At 44.1% G+C, this 25,351-nt stretch overlaps 1 protein-coding gene across 2 annotated transcripts in view; it reads right to left on the reverse strand.

Annotated features, from left to right (window-relative positions):
- Positions 1–12,190: 12,190 nt before the first annotated feature.
- ALDH1L1 (aldehyde dehydrogenase 1 family member L1) overlaps positions 12,191–25,351 on the reverse strand; it is a 72,175-nt gene continuing 59,014 nt past the window's right edge. For both annotated transcript variants that reach the window (XM_039843585.1, XM_039843586.1), the window contains exons 17-23: positions 25,076–25,169; positions 22,550–22,649; positions 21,052–21,150; positions 18,462–18,627; positions 15,781–15,886; positions 14,366–14,565; positions 12,191–12,494 (exon numbers count right to left, since the gene is read on the reverse strand). In XM_039843585.1, the coding sequence (XP_039699519.1) occupies positions 12,439–12,494; positions 14,366–14,565; positions 15,781–15,886; positions 18,462–18,627; positions 21,052–21,150; positions 22,550–22,649; positions 25,076–25,169 (821 nt within the window). In that variant the 3' untranslated portion in view covers positions 12,191–12,438. The remainder of the gene's footprint in view (positions 12,495–14,365; positions 14,566–15,780; positions 15,887–18,461; positions 18,628–21,051; positions 21,151–22,549; positions 22,650–25,075; positions 25,170–25,351) is intronic.

The following is a 25,351-nucleotide window of genomic DNA, read 5'->3' on the forward strand; positions in this document are numbered from 1 at the left end:
ATTTCTCATTTATATTAAAGTGAGGGCAATATATTAATTTTAATTAGATTATGTGCATAGGTTGGTAATATGATCTATGGATCTTGTTGCAGGATATAAAAAGTATATATCTTATATTTGTTGTATAAAAAAATGTTAGAATGGACAGGGTTAAGAATCATTAATTTAATTCTTCTCCTAGTGTTTGACATTTGGTTGCTTCAATGCATATGTAAATATATATATAATAGTTTTATTACAGATTATAGCCAGAGGAATACCCATCTATCACTGTAGCAGTCGGGATATGCTGTGTCGAAAAACAAGCCTGAGCTGTCAGCAAATGTTTCTTTCTTGCTCTGCTACACGTCCATTGAGGGTCGGCAGAGGATCTCTGCTTATTGTAGTCACTCAGGGTTTCAAGCAGGCAGAGCAGCACCCTTTCAAATATTGTTGGTTCCCTTGTTGGATTGGAAAAAGGATCTTATTTTTTAGCCATTAAATGGTCTGGCCCAGAAGTGACTCATTTTGCTTCCCCTTACACCACATTGGCCAGAATTAGTCATGTGGCTCCACTGCCTGCGAAAGGAACAGAAATGCAGTTTTCCATGTGTCAGGAAGGCAAAAAGAAGTGGATATTGGTAAAGAACACTAATGCCTCCCATTAGTCATTTTAATTAGCTCCTCTGGATATATTTTTAGAAGTGGGATTAATGAACTCGATGCTCTAGATTTCTATTAACAAAAGGCTTTTCAGGAAGTTTTAATATGTAATTATTCTGAAGTCTTATCACCAGAATACTTATATATGCTTTGATATATTATCTGCAAATAACAATAATTTGGTCCTTGTTTTTGCAATATTTGTCCTCATTCCCTGCTATATTGCAAAAACTTCTTATATGATTAAGAAACAATGGTGATGCTAAGCAATGATGTTCTTTACCTGAATGAGAATATACCTACCAATTCAGCCTTAAGTATGAACCGTGCATTGGATCCTTTTATGCATGGAGTCTTGTCCTAACTTACTTAAGCTGTTGCTGTAATTATTGTTCCCTCTCTCCCCTGCATTTTCATATTTTCTCTCTCTACTGAAACATTCCTATCAGTACATAGCATGTTGCATGCCATTTTTTCTAGCCCTTTTTCTGCAAATACTCTGACAGAGCTGTCTATATTTCTTTTCCATGTTTCCTTCCATTCTCCTTGGATCTTACTCTAGTCAGGCTTTTGTACTGACCACACCTCCAAAATGGCTCAGGTCAAGATCACCAACGACCTCCATGTTGAGAAATCCTTCCGTTCTCCTTTTATAGTATTTGGCACAGTAGGTCAATGCCTCTCTCCTTAAAGGCCCTTTCTGCACTTGGCTTCCAGGACATCACTCGCTTGGTTCTCCTCCTACCCCAGTGGCCACTCCTTCTCACTCACCTTTGCTGGCTTCTCCCCGTCTTCCCAGTCTCAATACTAGCAATGCCCAGGGCCTCTTCTTAGTCTGCACTTTCACTCTATCTATACAGATGCCCTAGCCAACCTTATGCAGGGTCATGGCCTTAAATACCTTTAATGATGATGACACCTAATCTACATCTTCAGCCTGGACCTCTCTCCTTAATTCCATCTATGTAATATGTCTCTTTGACATGTCTATGTGATGAAGATGTTGAGTATTTTGACATTTATGTGTTTGATCTATATTTTTGGTTTTGTGCTATCTTAGTTAAGTTTGGGCACTAGAAATGTGATAGTTCTATAGAAAGAATTAGAAGTATTTTAATCTTTTTCTATGTTCTGAAACACAGATATGGAAATCATTTTTTTAAATTTTATTTTATTATTAGTTTCAAGTATACAGTACATTGGTTAGACATTTATATAGTTTATAAAATGATCCCCCTAATTGCTATTTCTTTTCTCTGGCTTTCCACCTAGCTGTTACATTAATGCTAACTGCATTCCCTATGCCATGCTCCCCATCCCCATGACCATCTATCAACTACTGATTTGTACTTCTTTAACCCTTCACCTCATTCTCCCAGCCCCTCAACCTCCCTTCCCTCTAGCCATCCCCAGATTGTCCTCTATATTTGTGAGTCTGTTTTTGATCATTTTGTTCTTTTTGTTCCTTAGATTCCGCATGTAAGTAAAATCATATGGTATTTATCTTTCTCTGTCTGACTTATTGCACTCAGCATAATAACCTCTAGGTCTATCCATGTTCTCACAAATGGTAGGATTTTGTTTTCTTTAATAGCTGAGTAATACTCCATTGTATATATAAATCATAACTTCTTTATTCAGTTGTCTGTTGATGGGCATTTAGGTTGCATCCATATCTTGGCTATTGTAAATTGTGCTGCCATGAACATAAGGTCTTTGGCTATTGTAAATTGTGCTGCCATAAACATAAGGTCTTTATGAATTATTGTGTTGGTTTTCTTTGGATAAATACCCAGAAGTGCAATTGTTGGGTCCAAAGGTATATCCATTTTTAATTTTTTGAGAAACCTCCAGATTGTTTTCCATAGTGGTTGTACCAATTTGCAAACCCACGAACAATGTATGAGAGTTCCCTTTTCTCCACATCCCCACCAACACTTATTCTTTGATTTATTGATGACGGGTGTGGGACGATAGCTAATTATGGTTTTAATTTGCATTTCTCTAAAGATTAGTGACCTTGAGCATCTTTTCATATGTCTATTGGCCATCTGTATTTCCTCTTTGGAGAAATATCTGTTCAGGTCTTCTGCCCATTTTCTAATTGGATTGTTTGTTTTTGTTGTTGAGTTATATGAGTTCTTCATATATTTTGAATATTAACCTCTTATCAGATGTATCATAAGTGAATATATTCTCCTATTCAGCCAGTTGTCTTTTTGTTCTGTTGATGGTTCCTTTTGCTGTACAAAAAGTTTTTAGTTTGATGTAGTCCCATTTGTTTATGTTTTTCTTTTGTTTCCCTTGCCTGAGGAGATATATCCAAAAAGAAATTACTGTTAGCAATATCAGAGAGTTTACTGCCTATGTTTTCTTCTAGAAGTTTCATGGTTTCAGGTTTTATATTTAAGTCTTTAATCCATTTCGAGTCTATTCTTGTATATGGTGTAAGAAAGTGGTCCAGTTTCTTTCTTTTTCCTTCCTTCCTTCCTTCCTTCCTTCCTTCCTTCCTTCCTTCCTTCCTTCCTTTCTTTCTTTCTTTCTTTCTTTCTTTCTTTCTTTCTTTCTTTCTTTCTGCATGTATCTGTCCATTTTCCCATCACCATTTCTTGAGGAGACTGTCTTTATCCCATTGTATATTCTTATCTCTTTTGTCATATATTAAGTGAGCATATAGGTATGGATTTATTTCTGGGCTCTCTATTCTGTTCTATTGATCTGTTGTTATGCCAGTACCTTGCTGTTTTGATTACTGTAGCCTTGTAGTGTGGTTTGATATCAGGTACTGTGATTTCTCCAACTTTGTTCTTTCTCAAGATTACTGTGGCTATTCAGGGTCTTTTATGGTTCCATATAAATTTTAGAATTATTTTTTCTAGCTCTCTGAAAAATGCCATTGTTATTTTGATAGGGATTGCATTGAATCTATAGATTACTTTGGGTAATATGGCCATTTCAAAGATGTCGATTCTTTCTACCCATGAGCACGGTATATACTTCCATTTGTCTGTATCTTCTTCAATTTTCTTTTTTGAATAACTTATAATTTTCTGAGAACAGGTCTTTTACTTCTTTGGTTAATTTGATTCCCAGGTATTTTATTGTTTTCAATGCAGAAATTATGTATTTCTTCATAGTTAAAAAATGTTGCTGGTCTGAACTGAGAGCTTCTGTTAGGGGTAGTGATTAATGCTGCCCACTGATCTTCTGTTTCCCTTGCATCCGAGATTGAATTTCCTGCCCTCTGGATTAGGTGGGCTCTGTGGCTAGCATGGGCCAGTTAGTTGGAGGCAGAAGCAACACGTCATTTCCTGTGAAGAGCATTTAAGTGCTAACACAAGGCTCTCCAGGGGTCTGTCTCTCTGCATGGTAGATATCAATGTATTGGAATAAGAGCTCTCGAACAGAGCACTCGACAATCCATGATGGACATGTAGCATAAGCAAGGAACGAGGTTGTCGAGTTGTTAAGCTAGCCAAACCTGAATAATACAAGAGATAACTCTTTGGTGGCTTTTCCATGGTTTTCCAAAAGTTAATGAATCTGGTCAGGTTCTTGACTACTTCTTGAAACAATTTTGGTAACATATTTTTTTTCTAGAAGATAGTCCATTGCAGTGAGAATTTAGAATGATCAACATACAGTTTTATTCATTTGGTCAACAACTATTTATTGATCACCTAATGCAAAAGGCCCTGTACTAGGCACTGGGAATAGTGAAGTAACTGTGTTCTGATCTTATCTTTTTATTTAAAGTCAGAACTCAATATTTATTTATTCAATGAACAATAACATTTTAATGTAAATTAGAATTTGAAAATTATTTAATCCACTCCATGAATTATACCAAAACATTTATCTCGTTCTCATTGAGTGTTAGGCATTTTCAAAACACCCTGACTTTCTACAGAAGCGGGACCTGAAGCAGAGAGGATGAGACACATTTATCAATCCATTCATTCCTAGTTACTTTCAAAAGCTCCCTATGTACCCTGGCTATGTTTCTAAGAGTGAATTGGTCTCATGTAGGCATTTCAGGCAAGACTGGTGCTGTTTGTAGATGATGTGAGTCTTCATCTTTTTAATATAATTATTGTTAAACTCTTTACCTGTTTGTAATGCAGTTTGTAAGGGCACTTCACTCCTTGGCCCAGCTCAACAGACACCACAGCAGCCCATGCTATGGTTAGAGTACCTATCGGACATTCATCAGAGAATAGAAAACAGACATCTCATTGCTCAATGTGCCTTACAAAGTTCACTTGGAAGAAGCAGTATTTTAGGAGGATTACTAATGAAATGTACAGTCCAGCCAGATATTTTATGTTTGGACTTGCATAACCAGAACTGTAACGTTCTTTGTTCTTGTGCTCTGCTCTGCCTATATCTCCTTGGGTACATGAACCATCTCCTCTTTGGGTTTGCCCCAAAGGGTCAGTTCACAGGAAAGCACAGGAAACAATGAGCAATTGTTGACTTTGTGGGGATAAGGGGAAAAGAGCTTATATGATATATCCCCATGTTTTCCCTAAGACCATTCTCCTCTCTGCTGTTTAGGGTATCCCCGCTCTTATTTCCCCCACACCCTTGCCAGCTCCACCTCCTCCCTTCTCTACCTCATTCCCACACACATTTCAAAGTCGTCTTCCTTTTATTATGTGGAGCAATCTTGTGATCATATTTTGATCCTAAAATCCTCAGCAGCCTCTTTTTACTACATTAGAAAATTTCTTCTGAATAAATGGAAGGCTTTTCTTGAAAAGACTTCTAGTTCCATTTCCTTGGACTCATCAAGTCGGATCAACAGAGCTACAGTTTGGACCATGGCGGTCTGTCCACCTGCACACTTCTACTTCCACTCAAGTTGGAATAGTATATACTCCAGCTCTATTACAAGTACAGTTGCTTGTACTGGTTGTGGTTTAATGTGTGCTCAGCCTACTTTGGGGCAGGTCAGAAAAAACAGCTTGCTGCAACTTACTACCCTACTAAAAAAAAATGTATAAGACGGTCATCATCACATTATATATATATATTTTTTTTAAGGAGAACTCATAAAGTGAATTTCTCTACTCCAGAAAAAACTGGTTCATTTCTGTCCAAGGATACCATGGATTAGATTACAAGCATTCTTTACATCTTAGTGGCTAGAAACTCTGAGCTAACTTGTGGTCCAACTTTAGAAGGGTATATTTCATAATACACAGCTTAAATATCAACCACACACATGGTTTTATCTTTCTACTGCATTCTTCTTTGTCCCAATTTACTCATGCATATTTTTATTTTATTTATTATATTTCTAAACTGCCTCAACTATTCTGTTAATACGGTGAGAAATCAATGCATTTAAAAATTACAAAAACAGAGGGGTAGAATTTTATGTTTTCCATGTAATAGTCTGCTGGCAAGTGGCCTTGGTTAATGTACGCCTCCATAATGTTGGAGTTTTAGACTTCTTCCATCATGTGCTGCTCCATCCTTCCCCCCACCTGAGGTGCTGCCATATCCACATGGTTGGAAAATGGCCACATCATGTCCACTGGGTCTGCCTCTAGCCAACTCAAGGAGAGGAAAAGAGGGAGAGTGACAACTAACCCTTCTCTTAGAGGGTGTGTCTGGAAGTGGCACATATCACTTTCACTTGAATTCTGTTCATATGACTGGGTTTCATGACCATTGGCTAGCTGCAAAGGGGATTGGTAATTCTGTCTTTCTTTCAGGCAGGCTTGTGTTTAAACACTCACAGGTGTAAAATTTGTGGGTTCTATGACTTATGAAATGAGACAAAGAAAAGGAAATGGGAAATAACTATCAGTCTTATATCCTTACTGTGAGATAATAGAAAATATATATTGGTCTCTGCCCCTGGTTACTGGCACACAGCTCCTAAAACTCTCGTAATTCTCTAAGTGATATGAGCACTAGGAGCATCTTTTGTTATAATGAAGTGATCCTGAATGGGCTCCTAGATGGCTCCTGGATGAAGGCTGATCACCAGAAAGACTAAGCCATGACGAGAAGCTTGGAATTTTCAGCACTCCCATTCTCATTTCCCCAGAGAGAGGAGAGAGGCTGGAAATTAAGTTAATAATTGATGGTGCCTACATGAGAAAGCCCCCATAAAATCCCAACAATACGGGGTTAAAAGAAGAAGAAATCTGCACCAAGAAGATGACACACCCCAATTCCATGGGGACAGAAATTCCTGTACTTTGGACCCTCCCAGATCTCACCCTATGTATCTCTTCATCTTGCTGTTCATCTGTATCCTTTATCATATCCATTACTATATAGTAAACTGGTAAATGTTAGTAAATATTTTCCTGAGTTCTGTGAGCTGCTCTAGCAAATTAATCGAACTTAAGGAAGGGGTTGTGGGAATCTCCCAATTTGTAGTTAAATTGTATGGAAGTTGGAGGTAACCTGGGGACATATTACTTATGATTAATATTTGAAGTGGGGTGGCAGCAGTCTTGTGAGACTGAGCCTTTGACTGGTAGGGTCTGACAATATCTCCAGGTAGACAGTGTCAGAATTGAGTTAAATCATAGGACACTTAGCTATTGTTGCAAAGAATTGCTTTGTGTGGGGAAAAATCCACAGTGTGGGGAAAAAATCCACACTCGTTTGGTGACCAGAAGTGTCAGAAGTAAAGTATTCTATGTAAAACAATTTTTCAACCTGTGGATATTGCAGCACCTTGGGTAGGCAGAGGGATGAAGTAGCACACACAGGTGAGAAATACATTGGAGGGGAAAACTCGGTGATTTTTCTTATATGTTTACCTTATAGTTTCAAGATAATTCTTGAAGTAGAGGAAGACTAGGAGCCCAGTAGTGCATATCTAAACCAGAGGTCCTAAGTAGAACTGTAGTGGGTGCCCTGGTTAAAACCCAGCTCTAGGTGTGTATGAAGAGGGGAGAAAGTGTTTCTTGGCTTGATTTGGGTTTGGATAGTCTCAAGGCGTAGTCTACCCTTCTGCTGTGAAGGCCTCTTTGCAGGGAAGCCAGAGCTGACCCCTCCCTGGAAGAACTTCAGCAACTTTTAAGACTGATAATGAAATAAATCATGTTAATCTTAAAAAAAAAAAAAGAAGAAGACTCGAGGCCAGGCTCTTCAGGAGCAATCCACTGGTGGGGATGAGCTGGCCTTGCATGGGCTGGCAGGTGGGAAATGGTCAAAGAAGTGCCCTCAGTGGGGCCTGGCTGGCTTTCAGGACTATGAGTCACTTCATGCAGTAGAAGTTATTAATTATTCCTGACTCTCTAAGAAGGTCTTGTGAGAAGTTGCAGTCTGGTGGCAGTGGTACTTGTGGTGTCAAGAGGAGGGCCCATTTCATATCTGGGGTGTAGTAGACACATGGGAAGTAATGGCCCAAAGCTGGAACAGTGCCAGCGAGGTAGACGCTTCCCCAGACCACTGTAGCTAAGGCCTGACAGAAAGGGAAGTCCCAAGTGGGCCTGGCCCCCAGCTCTGGAAAGATCTAGGGACTCAATACTGGGGGCTCAAGGAAGGAGGAGTTACTCTGTAGGAAGAGGGGGCTTCAGAGTCCTCACCAGCAATTTCAATTAGCTGTGTGATCTCGAGCAATTGAACTTCACTGCTTTAATTTTCTTGTTTATAAATGGGGATAAAAATAGTTGAGCTAGTGGAAGGATTAAATGAGACAAATATATAGAAAGAGTCTGGAACCCCACCAGGCATCTAGTTAGTACTCAATGAACTATTGTTTGTTACTAGCTATTATTATTCCTCACAGAACCCACTGTAAGACTATATTCTGAATGGAAGAGAAGAGATAGTGGAGTAATGGAGGAAGGCCAGGCTTGGGACTGGGGAGGAGACAGAGTCTGCTAGTAGAGAGGACTGAAGAGGCTCCCAGACAAGCAAAGGTTGGGCCAGGACTCCCACCACAACCAGGGATCTGTGGAGAGAGAAGGGGGCCGTTGGAGGCTGTGGATCCCAGAGGGGCAGAGCCAGGTGGAGGTGAGGTTGACATGTGAGGTAAACTGAGGCAATAGCAGGTAAGTGAGGTTATAGCATTTTGGACTTAGGGGAAAGGGTGCAGAGTGGAGGGTCTAGGCTCCTGCAGGGTGAGAGGGTAACATGGAAGAGAGGAGAAAGTACAGGGGGAAGGCCACTTGGCCAAAGGAATTCATAGAGAGACACAGAAGATACAAGATAGGGTAAAAAAATGACTTTTTTACTTCTTCATTCCCAATTTGAATGTCTTTTTTTTCTTTCTCTTGTCTGATTACTCTGGCTAAAACATACAGTACTTTGCTGAAAAACAGAAGTGAGAGGGAGCATCCTTATCTTGCTCTTGATCTTAGAGGAAAGGCTTTCAGCTTTTTACCATTGAGTATGATATTAGCTGAGGGTTTGTCATATACGGTCTCTATTATGTTGAGATAGTTTCCTTCTATACTAACTTTATTGAGTGTTTTAATCATAAATAGATGTTGTATCTTATCAGATATTTTTTCTGCATCTACTGATTTGATTTTATCCTTTATTTTGTTAATGTAGTGTATCACATTGAGCAATTTGCACACATCGAACCATCCTTATGCCCCTAGAGTAAACCCCACTTGATTCTTTATATAGAAGAACCTAAAGACTCCACCAAAAAGTATTATAAATAATAAATAAATACAATAAAGTTGCAGGATATGAAATCAATGTACAAAAATCCATTGCATTCCTATATACTAATAAGAGAATTTTAGAAAAAGAAATGGGAAAAATATTCCATTTGTAATTGCAACAAAAAGAATAAAATACCTAGGAATAAACTTAACAAAGTATGTGAAGGAACAATACACTGAAAACAACAAGACATTGTTAAAAGAAATTGAAGAAGACACAAAGAAATGTAAAGATATTCCTTATTCTTGGATTAAAAGAATCAACATAGCTAAAATGGTCATATTACCAAGGCAATACATGAATTTAACCCACTTCCTGTTTGACGCGAGAATACTTGCCAGCAGCCCTTGCAGCTGCAGTGTTTACCCTGAAATAACTCACAGATTATAGTCCTAACCTCACCCCCAAAAGTTTGCCATGAAATATCTCGCTTTTATTATTATTTTTGCATTGCTCTAGTATATCGCTAGTCTTTGGAAATGAATGACACCATTCTATTTATCGCTTTCTGTTTTTAGTAGTGGAATTTCCATTTACAACATAAAGTAATTCTCGATCGCTGAAAATGTCAAATCCTAGAAAATGTAGCATTCCTACACGTGATGTTAATATCATTCTCGAACAATTGGTAGCAAGATTCATTTGATGAAACTGATTTATGTATACATTTCTTTTACATTAGGATTAGAGACAAGTTTTGTTTAAAAATAACTCCAAGAACAGTTTTTATATTTTATTTTCACATTGAAAAGTAGTCAGATTTTCTTCAGCCTCAAAGAGCATGTTTATGTAAAATTAAATTAATGCTGGCAGTGGGCTGCGCTTTTTTTTTTCTACATGGGAAATGGGTTAATATAAGTCTCATCAAAATCTCATTGACATTTTTAAAAGAAATAGATCCCCCCCCCAAAAAAAAATTATCATATTTGTATGGAACCACAAAGACTCCAAATAGCCAAAGCAATTTTGAGAAAAAAGAACAAAGCCAGAGATTTCATACTCTTGACTTCAAATTATACTATAAAGCATATATTGTAAAACAATAATGTTTTTAAAAGCATAGTATTGATAGAAAAACAGACACACAGACCGATGGAACAGAATTGAGAGCTCATAAATAAACCCACATATATATGGGCAAATAATTTTGAAAGGAGCCAAAACATGCAATAGAGAAAAGAAAGCCTCTTCAATAATTGGTGCTGGGAAAATTGGAAAGCCACATGTAAAAGAACTAAACTAGACTGCTATTTGTCACCATACACCAAAATTATTTCAAAATAGATCAAAGACATAAATATAAGACCAGAAACAATAAAATACGTAGAAGAAAACATAGGTACTAAACTTATGAACCTTGGCCTTAGGGAGGATTTTATGAATTTGACCTTAAAGGCAAGGGAAGTAAAAGCAAAAATAAATGAACGGGACTATATCAAATTAAAAAGCTTCTGCACAGAGAAAGAAACCATTGACAAAACAAAAAGGCAACCAACAGAATGGGAGAAGATATTTGCAAACAATACCTCCGATAAGGGGGTTAATATCCAAAATATATAAAGAACCCATACAATCCAACGACAACAACAAAAACAAACAATCCAATTAAAAAATGGACAGAGGACCTGAACAGATACTTCTCCCAAGAAGACATACAAATGGCCAACAAACATATGAAATGTTGCTCATCATTGCTAGCTATTAGGGAAATGCAAACCCAAACCACCTCATACCTGTTAGAATGGTTATTATTAACAAGAAATAACAAGTGTTGCAGAGGTTGTAGAGAAAAGGGAACTCTTATATTCTGCTGTTGGGAATGTAAATTGGTATAGCCACTATAGAAAACAGTAGAGAGGTTCCTCAAAAAATTAAAAATGGAGTTCGCATATGACCCAGCAATCCCTCTTCTGGGTATCTAACCCCTAAATTAAAAAACATTTATCCATAAAGATATATGTACCCCTACGTTCATTGCACTATTTTTCAAGGTAGCTAAGATGTGGAAACAACCAAAGTGTCCTTTGATAGATGATTGGATAAAGAAGATATGGTACATATATACAATGGAATACTACTAAGTCATAAGAAATGATGAAATACTGCCATTTGTGACAACACGGATGGATCTTGAGAATATCATGCTAAGTGAAATAAGTCAGACAAAAAGTCAAGAACCATGATTTCACTCATATGGGAAATACAAAACAGAAAGCAACAAATGAACAAAAATTTATAGACAAAGACAACAGTTTGATGGTTACCAGAGGGAAAGGGGGATGGAGAGAGGAAGAAGTGGGTAAGGGGGTTTAAATATATGATGATAGAAGTAGACTTCAATATATAGATGATGTATTATTGAATTGTACACTTAAAACTTATAAAATCTTATTAACTAATGTCACCCCAATAAATTTAATAAAATTAAAAAGGAAAGATAGAGTGAAAGATGGAATACCACACAGGTCTGAAAAGCTAGCCCGGGGCAATGACCCCGCAGTGGAGTAGCGATGGTGCTGCAGTATCTTCAGATCAGAGGTCTGCTGAGGCATTTTTACCCCCAGAAAAGCTCCCACAGTAGTCTGTATCTGCCAAGGGAGCTGGGCTGTGTCACAGTTTGAACTTCCTCGGCCCTTCCTGCTTTCTTTCTTTGGTGTCTAGGGTGGGTGGGGAATTATCCCCACAAACTTCTTGAACATCTAACTCCACCTCATCACCCGCTTTCTGAGGCCAGAGCTGACATACGTCCATTTTTCACTTCTATGTCTCTCTCCAGGGCTACTGGCTCTTCTAGGCCCTGCAACCTTACTCATGTGCCAGGACTTGCAGGGCCACCCAGGGCCACCCAGGGCACATCCAGATAGCAGAAAGAAACACATACACAGGGTGCCAGCAGCTGCTGATCAGAACATTTATTTGCCCTCGGACCGCTTTCTCATCCAGCCAAATGTCACTCTGAACGGATAGAATTTGGGGAGCAAGTCCCGGACAGGGACAGGGGGTGCAGGCAGGAGGCTTCCACCAGGCAGTTTAGATGGAGGTGCTGTGCATTGGCAGAGGGCGAGAAGGGCAACTGAATTGCCAGGGGATGTGAGTCATGTTGTAGAGGTTAGGACGGAGGCTTTCTTCTCACAGGACCTTTCTTTAGTACTCGACAGTAATCGTTTTGACCCGCAGGTATTCATTCAGGGCCGCCTCTCCTACAAGACAGCACATGCCGTTGGAACCATCATCATTATAGAGGTTCCTGCATGCATATTATGTCATGGATCCCTGCAGCAAACAAGTGGGGTCAACCCTTGATCAGCCCCAGTTACAAATGAGAAACTCAGGCCCAGAAAGGGTCAGCTGCCATTGAGTGGGGGACCATGATTCCAACGGGCATTGGAATACAGAACCAATCTGAGGCCACCATTCCTGGGACTTTCCAGCTCTGACTACCTCCTCTCATGGGAGGGTAGCCCCATCAGCTTCAGGGCAGCAAAGTCTCTCCTGTTGCCTTCCTATTACCCAGATGTGCCAGCTTCTCCCCACTGCTGCCTTTCAGTTAATTCCAGGTCAAGTTATGACTAGGAAAAGGGGTGCCTCACAAGGTCTCTGAGAACTCTGGAATTGGCTGTGCCATGTGGCTGGTACTTTTTGGTCTCACGACTAGCACAAGGGGCCTGTGGCTGCCTAACAATTCCCCCACCCACTAAAGCTAGCTCCAGGAGCCGTGATTTTCCAGCTGCTGCCAATGCTTTTCTTACCACCAGCTGGGGCCCACTGAAGTCTCTGGGCCCATCCCAGGTGGGTGATTTGGAAGGCCTGGTTTGTGGGCACAGGACACAGGGGACAGGAGGAGGGGGGCTGGGGAAACTAGGGGGCAAAATCACGAGTAACGGAAATTATATCCTGGGGATTTGGCACATGTGGCCTCCCTGGATGACAATAGTCCTTGTGGATTTCTGTGGAGGACACCAGGAAGGTAGCGCAGGAGAGGCAAGAACAGAAGAGCAGGAGTTTCCAGCACGTGTGCATATGCATGTGTGCATGTGCATGGGTGTGTGTATTTGTGTGTGTGTGCGTGCGTGCGTGCGTGCGTGTGTGTGTGTGTGTGCATATGAGGCCTGGCTCTGCATGCATAGTTTTTGTGTGGTATTATGCTTTGGGGGTGTTGTTGGGTTCCTTTCACAAGTAGTTTGGGTTCCTTACAGTTTTCCACAGGGTTTGAAAGATGGAAGGAAGGAGAAATGAAACAGTGATTGCTCTTTGGTTCCAGCCTCAGCCTGAACCTCCCTGAGTACCCTGAGTTGGGCAGGGGATGCCTAGAGAGATGAAGGTGTCTAAGATGTGCTGCTCTTTCACACATTTTGGCCTTTGACAAGTTTGGCATCAGAGCTATGATCCCCAACTGGAGCTAGTCTCCAATTGCTGGCTTCCAGAATGGCAGAATGAGGAGGAGTGGGACTTACCCTATGTCACACAGCAGTCCAGGAAAAGAGGAGCGCCAGAACAGAACTCCGTTTCTCCCAGAAGGTCAAGCTGGGCTTGCATTTAGCTCCCTGCCTAGGTGACTTTGTCTTTATACTTGGACCCCATGGCTTTCCCTCTCCCTGAGGATGAATCTTGAGGACTGACTGTGTCTCCTGGGTCCCTCGATCTGACCCCTACTCACCTCTTGGATCTGCTCTCCTCTTGTCCTCCCTGGGCTGACACCAGCCTCTCTCTGCAGCTCCAAGTCCAAAGCTAGTTCTCTCAGGACCTGCCAGCCCCTCTGCTAGGAACACACACTCTCCTCCCACCACTGGGGTCTCAGGGCAGGTGCCATCCCCTCAGGGCAGGTGCCATAGGCCCTCCCTGGTACCTGGCTAAAGTTGCCCTCCCACTCTCCTTGTCTAGATCACTTTGTCTTGTCTGTTTCCCAGCACTCCTCACTTTCTAGAAGGATCTTGTTCACTGCTTTAATTATCACTTGTCTCCTTCCAGTAAGAAGTAAGCAAAAACAGCCACCTTGTCAATGCTACACCCCTGGCTGCTGGGACAGGCCTGGCACCAGTTGGCTTCTAACAAATGTTTAGGATTACATTACCCAGGTCTTTGCCAAATCCAGACTGCTTGAACCCTCCAAAAGGAGCAGCCACGTCGGTCTTATTGTATGTGTTGATGAACACAGTGCCTGCCTCTAGCTTGTCACTGACGTACAGGGCCTTGCTGATGTCCCTGGTGAAGATGCCAGAGGCTAGGCCAAATTCCGTGGCATTGGCCCGAGACAGCACGGTGTCCACGTCACTGTAGGAAAAATCCAGGAAGAACTTGGTAAAGGGGGGTTGCGGGGCAGTCCTAGAGGTGGGCTTCAGAGACCCCCCTCTCCCAAAAAAGAGCCCAATATCCTCCAAGCTCCTCACCACTCAGGACCTCCTGAGGAATGTTTTAGGCCTACAGCAAGAGTGGAGGAGACAGGGCAGCAGAGAGGACAGAGTTAAAGAGAGGAGGAAGAACATAGTCAGTTTATACACAGTCAACCACAGGAACCCTCTGGGTCATCAGGGGTGACCCTCATTTTACATACAGAGGAACAGGAGCCCAGAGGGAGGCAGGTGGAGCCCCCACCACACTTGAATACATTGGGTATTCCCCAGGGAGCCACTTTGTGGGCATCCCCACTTCAGACATGATGGGCTTGAAGACTTAATACAATATTTGCTTGGTAGATGGCAGAAAGTATCTTATCAGCATGTGATAATAATTTTGATAATTCTTTGACAGTTGGAAATAAAATGTATTAAGATGAAGTGTCACTTTGTAATCTGTTCAAAGACTCTACAGTGAGAAATAATAGTCCATAAAAGAACTTGTGGTAGATCGAATATGGCCACAGAATCCAATCCCTCTCTTTTTAAACCCAGGCTGGTTTTGGTGACTTGTTGGACCAATACGACATGATGAAAGTTAGGTTCTGGGCTTTCTGAGGCTGATTAGTGGACCTTGAGGAAACTTGAAGCTTCTACCCAGCCCGGTGCAGAGCAGAAGCCCTGAGGCTGCCATGCGGGGAGAGAGCCTGCAAGGAGGCCCACAGCCTACTTGAAGACAGCTACTCAGGTGCCCTAGTTGAGGCCCTGACGTGGCACAGAGCAGAGGCAGGTTAGCCCTATCAAAACCTAACCAAACTGGAGGTTCGTGAGTAAAATAAATAACTATTGCTATTCTAAGCCACTGAGCTTCGGGTGGTTTGTTACACATTGCTAGATAATTACGACAGACCCCAACACACCATGAGAGACATCCAGAGACACAGAGAGTACACTCACAGTGGGACCTGAAGCCCTGTCAATCCCCTGGGGCTTTTCTCACCTCAGTGGTTGATGAGGACTCAGTAGGTGCCCAGGCTTCATCCATACCCCCCACCCCATCTGAGTTCTCTTTCTGCCCCGAAGCTCATGTGAAGACCCCAATAATGCATGGAAAAGAATCAAGCTCTTGAGAGACATAAACAGGGTTCCCTACCCATTGGCAAACCGAGAGATAATCATGATGGGCCCAAAGGACTCCTCCTTGGCTATGAACATGTGGTCTTCCACATCCGTGAAAACAGTTGGCTGGAAAAAGAAACCTGTGGGGGAGACAGAGGCCCATGGCATTCAGAAAGGCTGTCCTCCAGTACTCCAGCCTCTCCCTGTTCAGGCTGGGTCCTTACAGCCATGTTGCACACATCCCACTCCAGCAATGCAATTTGCAACACCTGTGTAAGTGGCTGCCACAATCTGTGGGTGGCTTTCCTGCCCTGGACATATGAGCTCATGTGAGCCTCACAACCCTTTCAACCTAAATGCTGACATTTGGATCCAAGTCTGCCCAAGGCCAGTGCCAAAGCTCGAGATCATGACAAACACATGGGTTTTTCTAGTGACATTTAGTCAGAAAATATATCTGGATTCTTTGGCTAGTGCAGCCTCCCAGATGGCTCTCTATCAGACCTTGTGGCATGGTGGTGGGGAGAGGCTTTGGACAGGCCCTCCCAGGATGGCCTCCTTTCTTGACATCATGGTGTGGACACAGATACCCCAGGTGCAGAGGTGAGTGTTCTTGGTCAGGGCACAGCCTCCTACTCTCCTGTCAGCATGGATCCAGCATCTACTCCCACCCAAGCTGCCACCCCTACAGCTCCTGGTTGCCCAGACAGAATCATTTCTGATGGCAGAAATGCTTTCTTTGACTATTTCTCCTTTGAGACCCTGCTGGATTGAGATTTACTTTGGCTTGACCTAGGGAAAATCAAGAGACTTGAAATTTTCTCTCTCTGGGTTTTAGAAAGGCAAAAAAAAAAAAAATTTTTTTTTAACTTTAAAAGTAATTTAATTAATAAAATATTCCATATTGTATACATTTATAAATATATTTTTACATTACTATTTTTAAAATGTGAGTTATATGTGAATACATGTTGACTCCTGTGGTATAGCCTGTATTCACTCAGGCTGCCCATCAGGTGCTGGGAATTATAGGCTGGCCAGTCTCTGTTCCCCTCTCGTCCCTTCTCCACCCTGCTCAGGGCTCCACCAGAGGCACTGCATGTCCAAACTCCATTGTCCTCTGGCTTCCAGTTGGGTTTGGCCACTGGGAGGAAGCCCCTGCCCCACAGCTGTGCCCCTCACTAGGTCCTAGGAATTCTCCCTCCACTTGTTCCTCAGGTCAGGTGGTGGTGGTTCCTCACCATTCCTAGTTCTTGCTCTTTGAACAGTGCCTTCATTTCACACTCTCTCATCAGGCCTTGAACTCTGGCCTCATGGAAACTCCAGTCAAGTGGGGATGGGGAAAGGGGTAGGCAGACAGTGGCAGTATAGTGGTTATAAAACTCTGTTGAGGTATGAGGTGCCCAGGAATACCTGTGACATAGCGATGGCCTGTACCTGGCTGTCATTTGAGCTGGATGATGAATTCACTAGGTGGGGAAACCGGGGAGGTTTCACTAAGCAGAGGAGCAGCAAATGCACAGAGAGCAAGAAAATAAGAGTTGTGTTCAGAGGGAGAGTTAAGCATGGCCAAAGTATGGGTCAAGGGCAAGCAAACTGGACACAGATCATGAAAGACCCTTGATGGGAAGTGAAGGAGTTTGAGCTTGTTACTATAGGAGGATGGGTCACTGTGGAAGTGTTCCAACACTGGGGGAAAACATAACCAGACCTCTGGCAATTGCATAAGTAAAAGATTAGCAGGGTTCAAGAGGTCCCACAGGAAGCCACCATGATAGTCCAGGCAAGATGAGATTTGAAGAGATGACCTGATGGTGGCATGGATACAGGAGAAGCAAGAAAGATTTCTAGATTTAAGAGCAATCAGGCAATTAATTAAAACTCGGGGGTCAAGAAAAGAGAGGAGTCTAGAATTCATGCTTTCCTTCCCTCCTTCATTTCACCAAATTAATTCAGGCCGTTGGTGTGAGTCTTGGTGCTGGCATGAAGGACCTAATGATATAGAGGAGACACATGGCTCCTGTCCCCCGGAGCAGGCAGTCTAATGGGGAAGCAGCTCAAACAGTCAAAACCTGCAGCTCCTGCTCCTCTGGCTCTGCTGACTTGATCAAATGGAAGATTCTACAGAGGCAGGTATGTATATCTGGGGTTGGATTGAGTCTGGAGACACTGTGATGATGTAATGGATTTGGTACCCTTTGAGTCTGAAGGGCCTGAGGGACATGCAAGTGGAGGTGCCTAGGTGATCAGGAGTTTTGAGTGAGGAAGAGCCTGGAGACAGATATTTGGAAGAGTCCAAACCATTGCAGAGGGTTAGATCCTCCAGGGAAAGTGTTTAACATGAGAAGTGCTCTGAACTCAGGACAGACTTGGGGATGTACTTACATTTAAGGGACAGGTGGAGAGGGAGTTTCCAGCAGAGAGCAACTGCTAAGTAATGGTCAAAGATAAGAAAACCATGGAATCTAAGGCCATGGAACCCACGAGAAGAAAGAATGTCATGGATGCAGTGATGTTAGTGGCAAGTCAACTTTGATACAGATTAAACTAACACTGACAACACTTTAGCACTGGTGCCTTCACCTTGCCAGTCCCACATCTGGTCTGGCAGGTGTCCAAAGAGTCAAGCACCTCGCCTTCAGATACCTCCAGTTAGAGCTGCACATGCTACTTGTTGCCTGTTTACCCAAATGGGCCAAGAGTGCTCTGACTGACCTGGCAGAGGGACTTGATTCCCACCACAGACCAGCGTGGCCCCTTCCTTCACACCACGCTGGCAATATTCTATCAGCTTCTGTAGGTGGGCTTGGTGATTCTGTGGCCCATGGTTGGTGTCCCGGTCTAGAGGGTTGCCAATCTTCATCTTCCTCACTTCTTCTACCTGTGGAAAGTCCTTCCAGTCAGGTCTCACTCAGGTGCCACTGTTACTGACATTGCTCATCACCTGATCCCCCTCCCACATCTGCATTTTTAGTGACCAACTACTGGCCCCTGCCAGTCCATATGCCAGTTTCTGGCACTCATGGAGTTCCATGTCATAGTTCCCAACCTGCCTTTCAGGCTGAAACCCAAATGTATGCTACATGCAAGGAGACCTGAGCCTAGTCTCGGATGGGCAGTTGTGCAGGGGTATGGGTGAGTGAAAAAAAGAGGCAGGTGTGTATGTGAGTGGGAGTGGTGGAGGGCGTGGTGGGTAGAACAGGATGTATCTCTACATCAGTTCTGCACCCAGCTTCAAAGTCTAAGAAGCTGAAGGAAGTCTTGTCCAGGGACTCTAGGATATGGAATGGGGATAGGGCGGGGAAACACCAGTCCCGCTGCAATACCTTGTGACAGGGTGGGAAAGACACTGAGTGGAGTGGACCTGGGTCTTGAGTCCACTCACCCTTGCCCCGACTTCTGCCTGTTTCAGAACCCAGCTTAAAGGGCCCCTCCTTCAGGAAGGCTTCCCTGTTGCCTTGGCCAACATACAAGTAGGTCTAGGTTTTACTACCTAGAGTTGACTTGGGTTTCTTTAAGGAATGCCAAAAGTTATCTAACAATGCTGGGGCCAGGATGAGGAGAGTCAAAAAAGACCCAGGTACGGGATGCTGTGCTAGAGTGAGGAACTTAGGTGAACATAACCAGCATTGGGTGGATGCCAAATATTCAGAGCTCCAGGCTAGAGTCGGTCCCTCCCATTTTTTTCAACTCCCCCCTGGGCTCCTTCCTTGTTTTCCTAAGACCAAACAAGGCCATCTCTGCTTTCACTGTAGCTGCATCGAGGTTAGGACTGACTGGCCTCCTCCTCCTGTGCAGACTCCACACACACAGCCAGGCCTAATAAGATGCAGGAGGGGCTCAAGCCTTGCCCCCCAGAACCACCCTCTGCCTTACCACCAAGGGCCCCTTAGCTCCTTTGACTGTCCTGAAGGGTCCCAAAACTGATACCAAGCCTCTGCTTCGCTCCCCTCTCTGCTTCTGCTTGGCCACCTGACTGCTCCTCCGTCTCCTTGGGACACCAAAAGTAACTTTTCTGAGTCTCCTAGATGCGCTGTTTACTCCCTGTATTTGGGATTTCGAGCCCTGCCTGCCTCTGGTGAAGCTGAGTGAGCTCCAAGAGGCCTCTAAACTTCTATTCTCATTCTTCTGGACAAGCCATCCAGTGCAGCCACCGAGTGTCCCAGCTGACCTGGCAACTCACCGCAGACATGTGAGCAAGCTCAGGTGAATGTGGGCGGGTGTTCACATTACCAACCCACAGGATTGTGGGCTGCGTGAACAGTTATCCCAAGTCACTAGTTTTGGGAGTAGAATGTTACATGGCAAAAGCTTTTACATTCCCTTTTAGAAAATCTGTTCCTTTTCTCACTGCCTTTCATATTTTTACACATCATTCAAGATCTTCTCCAGAAACTCCTTCCTAACAGCCACCCCCCCATCCCCAGACCGACTCTCTCATTTTTCCTGGCTTTCTAAATATAGTTTGTTTAAACATGCTTGTGGAGGTTGTGTCCCCAGCATCCCCTCTCATATCCACTGGGATTAGATCTTGTTTCCCATAACATGAGGGGGAGAGGGGTTCTTTGCTGAAGCTAAACCGACCAGAACTCCTCAAATCCTGCTTTCCCTGAATGGGTCAGGGATAGACAAGAGACCCGGTCACATCAACCCACATCCTTCCCCACAGCCATGTCCACTGGAGTTGGTGTGGAAAGAGTGATTCTCCTTTCTGGATCTGGTGTAAAAATGTAGGAAATACTGTCAGCGCTCTGCCCAATCTCCTTTACCTATTGGTACTGTGAGAGGTGGCTGCTGACGGGTCTTGGGAGCTGACAGAAGCCACCCTTCTCTAGCTGGTAGACAGGCCACAGTCAATAACAAATGACAGGAGACAAAAGCCTGGCCCCTTGACTCCAGGGCTATACCTGAATGGTGTCATTCATCCTCCAGAGCTCCTGTCTGTGGATCAGCCAAGGCTAGACATCACCTGAGACTATATCTTTGGTCCCTGTTCTCTCCTGCTCCTTTACATCTTCCAGGCCTCACCTGAGAGCTTACCCTTAGTAAGCCGCATGAATTCTTGGCTCAGGCTCCACTGCTCAGGACTTGATCTAAGATAAGCTGGTTTAGGTTATGTCAGTTTGAGCTGCAGCATTGCTATTTCTTGCTGAAATAATCAAAACCAGTGAAGACTTAATGCAGCTTCTCCTGAAGTTTCCCTGCCCCAGGCGAATAGTGCCCGACTTCACCTGGCCCAACTCCTCTGCAGCCCAGGTGACTGTCCCTGTGCATCAGCAGCTCTGAGACCCGTGGCAGAACTTACCACCTTCTGCACAAACTGATCATGGATTGAGTCCTCTACGAAGAGCCGACCCGCGGCAATGCAGTTCTCGCCTTTGTTGAAGAAGACAGAGCTCATCCCCTTTGGCAAATGGACAAGAATGGTGGATTATAGCCACTCCCAGGGGCACTAGCACCCCATTCCCACTGGGCCTTAGTATTCCCTTCTTATAGGAAAGGGGAGGAATGACCTCCTAAGGTGGTCAGGCCCAGCCAACACCGAGTACACGCACTCCAATCATTCCTTAGTCACCTTGAGAGGAGAGGCGAAGGGTGACCTGCCCCTGGGGAACAAGGACTGTGTCCATGTTGCAGAGAGTGAAGGATGAGAGGGAATGAAGCAGAGTGGAGACCCCATACACTGGGCGGGCTCCCTGGAGTGACCCAAGAGGGGTCAGAGAGCAGAGCCTTGGAGCTGAGCCTAGAAAGTCTATTAGTGTAAAACAGGCAACAGAGAGTGGGCAGCTAGCCCTAGTCTTGGAAGGGATGGGGTGCCATCCCAGGCCTGAGGAAACTGGCAAGAGTTCAGAATAAACATGCTCAGAGGCCAAAGGGAGCCTGCTTTTTGGACCTGGGGAGTCCCATGTGGGGGCCGGGGGAAGAGCAAGAGCCTGACCACCCTGGGTCAAGCTTGGCTTTCCTGGAAGATGAGACTGTACTGCCCAAACAGCATGGCCTGGGCCTCCGGCCCAGCAGTATCAGCCTCAGCACCAAAGCCAAGACCCTTGGATTGACAGACTGGCCTCCTTTGGTTTCCTCATCTAGTGAGACTGAACTCCCTTTCATGTCTATACTGGGTATTCACATCATCCTCCAAGGCACGGCAGGACTTAGATGGGGAAGGGACATATCTGGGCACCTGGATGAACAGGGCCTTACTGGTTTGGTCTCACAGGAGTGGATGGTGTACTGAAGCATAGCAATAATACTGATGTAAGAACTAACTGATACAGGGCACCTGCCATGTGCAGCCACCATTGTTAAGTCCTTCATATATAGTAGTTCTATAATCCCCATAACAACCATAGGAAGTAGGTATACTATTCTCCCCATCCTACAGGTGAGGCCCAAAAGATCAAATAACTTGCCCAAGACTGCCCAGTGAGTCAGTGAAAGATCTGGGCAAGTGTGGACATGGCCCAAGGTTGGGGAGATTCACTGTCAGCAGGGTCATGCCCAAGTCTCTAGGGTTCTGCTTTGCTTTTCTAGGATAGGAAAAGTTGCTGTGCTGATTTTAGAATATGTTTCTCAATCTATGAACCTGGTTCCAGTCATTCTTACAGTTATGAAACTTCTTGGGAAGTTGGTTTTGAAGGACATATGTCATTCCTTGTCCCTAAGGCCCCTTCCTGCCACAGTCTATGCTTGCAGTGACACTTCAGTCTGGGTTAGATGTATAAGTTTAACTGTAGGATAAGAGAAAGCTTCCTATCCCCCCACCCCAATTTACTTCCTCCCTTTTCCCCCCGGCTGTCCCTCACCATCTGCACAGCCTTGCTGAGGTCACAGTCAGCAAAGATGATGAGGGGTGACTTCCCGCCCAGCTCCAGGGACACCTTCTTCACATTACTCAGGGCACAGCTGAAAGGAAGAATGTGGGTGAGGTTGGGTTCATGGGAGATGGAGACACAGGGCTCTAGGTAGAGGGGTCCAAGGGCAGCTCCAAAGCATGCTTGAAAGAGCAAGCAGAGGTTTGGAGGGAGACTAGGTCCAGCACCTTCTCCCCACACCACACTCACAACTATTCCCTCCCACCTCTCTTTGCTCACTGGATTCCCAGAGTGCCTTCCTCTTCCTCCAACAGCCAAGCCCATGCCTACCTCAGGGACGTGCTCTCACTGTCCCCTTCTGGCTACTCCCTCTTCAGATATCCCTACAGCTCATTCCTCACTTCCTCAGGTCTCCACTCCAAAGTCTCCTTGTTAGGATGGCTGCCCTGACAGCCCCATATAAAATGCAAGCTCTCATGCACCACGGTGCATTTGTCTGATCCCATCCATCAAAGCCTAAGCCCCACCAGGGTGATCAAGCATTTATCAGGTCATGAAGCCGGTGTTCAACAAATGTCAAACCAATAAACTGAGCACAGAACCATCCCCCAGTTGGAGCAGCTGCAGTGCTGCAGGGGCTTCATACCTCAGATTTTTAATGATGGGTGCAAATAGAGAGTAGCTGAGGCTCCTGTGCACACTGCATCAGTGGACACAAAATGGACTTACTGATACTGTCCTCAGAGGGATACTTAGTGGACTGGGTCAGCAAAATGAGGCATGACACAGGGTGGGGGGCTCCTTGCTCAGGACTGACTGCAGGAGGAGGACTCCCCTATTTCAGGCACCAGCCACAGGGGCTCGGAGAAGATCCTGGGAAGAGAGCAGCTGCAGAGCCATGGAATGCGGTCCACATAAACCCTCCTTTCCTGGGGTTCTTAGAGTGGACATTTCCTGAGTCTTCCTTCTGGACTGTGTACACACATATTCGGATGTGACTATCGCCTACACACCACAGAGAAGACTGACCAGCGTTTGAATGAGAAGAGGTAAATAAGCTGCAGTGACTACTTGCTGTTACCTCTCCCGCTCTGCCATCTGTCTGTCCATTCGTCAGTTCGTTGCTCTCTCCATCCTCCTTCTCTTCAATACCAAGGCTTTCCCTACTGCCTTCAAAATAAATCAGAGCAGCCCTGCCTGGTACACTTACAAGCTGCGACATCAGCCTCTACTGATCCTAAAGATATAATCTGTCAGTCACATTGGCTGTGGCTGCTGACCCGAAAGTGGGTATCAATGAAACCAGTGTAATTAGCACAAGCCTGGTGCCCATTTGGGAAGGGGAACACAGCTGGTTCACAGAGAGCAGGTAAAGGGCTGAGGAGTATGAACCCTACCTTGTGTGCCACAGAAGTGTCCCAGGGAGAAAGAACATTGTTCTGTATTAGGAGCTACAATAAGGAAATAATGTTTTAATATGAGAAGCCTTTCTCCCTGTGGAATTGTGATGCCGTAGCTGGACTCCCTACGTACAAGACACTAGGGGCAAAGACAGAAATGGGTGGTCATGTGACCTTAGAGATCCTGCTAGGCAGTGGTTCTCAGAAGAACCCTCAGCCGCTTTCTATTTTCACCCATCACTCAAAGAGTTGATACCTAAAACCCACTCCAAAAATTCAGGTGGGGTTTAGGTATCCAGTGGTTGTTTTGGGGCAGCCCGGGCTATGAGCTGCTGCTCTGGGATCAGACCTTGTCTACCTCCCTAAGCTTATCAGCTATGCAGACCAGAATCACTAAACCTGGAAATTACCTTTGTTGAACTGGTGGGAAACTAAGGCCTGGAAATGTCAGGGCTTGACCAAGATCATATTGTAAATTAATGACAGAGTGTGGAACATAACCTCAGTTGGGTTGAGTCCAAACTCCAAGGAACAAGAGATTAAAGGATGTCCTAAACCAGTGTCGTCCACTAGAATAGAATGAAGGCTTTAATACTAGCCACATATGTAATGGCTGATTTTTAGTAGGCACATTAAAAAAAACAAAAACAAAAAAAAAAAAAAAAAGAAAAACAACTAAAGAGAAACTGGTGAAATTAATTTTATTATATTTAATTTAACCCAATAAATAAAAAAATATTCTCATTTCAATTTGTAATCAATATAAAAATTATTAATGAAATACTTTACTTTGTGTGCTAGGTTTGAATATCTGGTGTGTATTTTACACTCACAGCATGTCTCAATACAGAGCAGCTCTATTCCAAGAGGTCAACAGCCACACGTGGCTCCAGCACCTCACTGGTCCAAGTGAGCTCCACAGGGCAGCCACCTCTGGCCTTACCAAGGGCTTGGAATCAGAACCTGCATTAATCCAGCCTCCAGGAACTGCCGCACACACAGAGGCTTGAGAAGAAGAATTGAGCTCACACACAGCACTGTCTATGTCCAGACACTGTGACAAGAGCCACAGCTTCTTTGGCAACAGTGGCCTCTCTCATACACCCTAACCACCTACCTTTTCATGATGTGCTTTCCCACCTCTGTAGAGCCTGTGAACCCAATTTTCCGCACATCGGGATGGTCTGAGAGTCTCTGACCGATCAATGAACCTGTGGAGGGGAGTAGATAGGGGAGTGAGGGTGGCCTCAGTGCTGGAGTGGGGAAGCATGAGCCCCGTTACCCCTCACATGTCCACCCTGAGGCCAGAGCTCTGGGCTGTGTTCTGCTTGCTTAGTACCCTCAGCTCCTGGGGCTCACTGGGCCTTGCTCCCTGTTAAGGGCAGAATTGTAT

The sequence above is a fragment of the Pteropus medius genome, unplaced genomic scaffold (genome assembly GCF_902729225.1).
Source record: "Pteropus medius unplaced genomic scaffold, Ma_sr-lr_union100, whole genome shotgun sequence".
NCBI lineage: Eukaryota > Metazoa > Chordata > Mammalia > Chiroptera > Pteropodidae > Pteropus > Pteropus medius.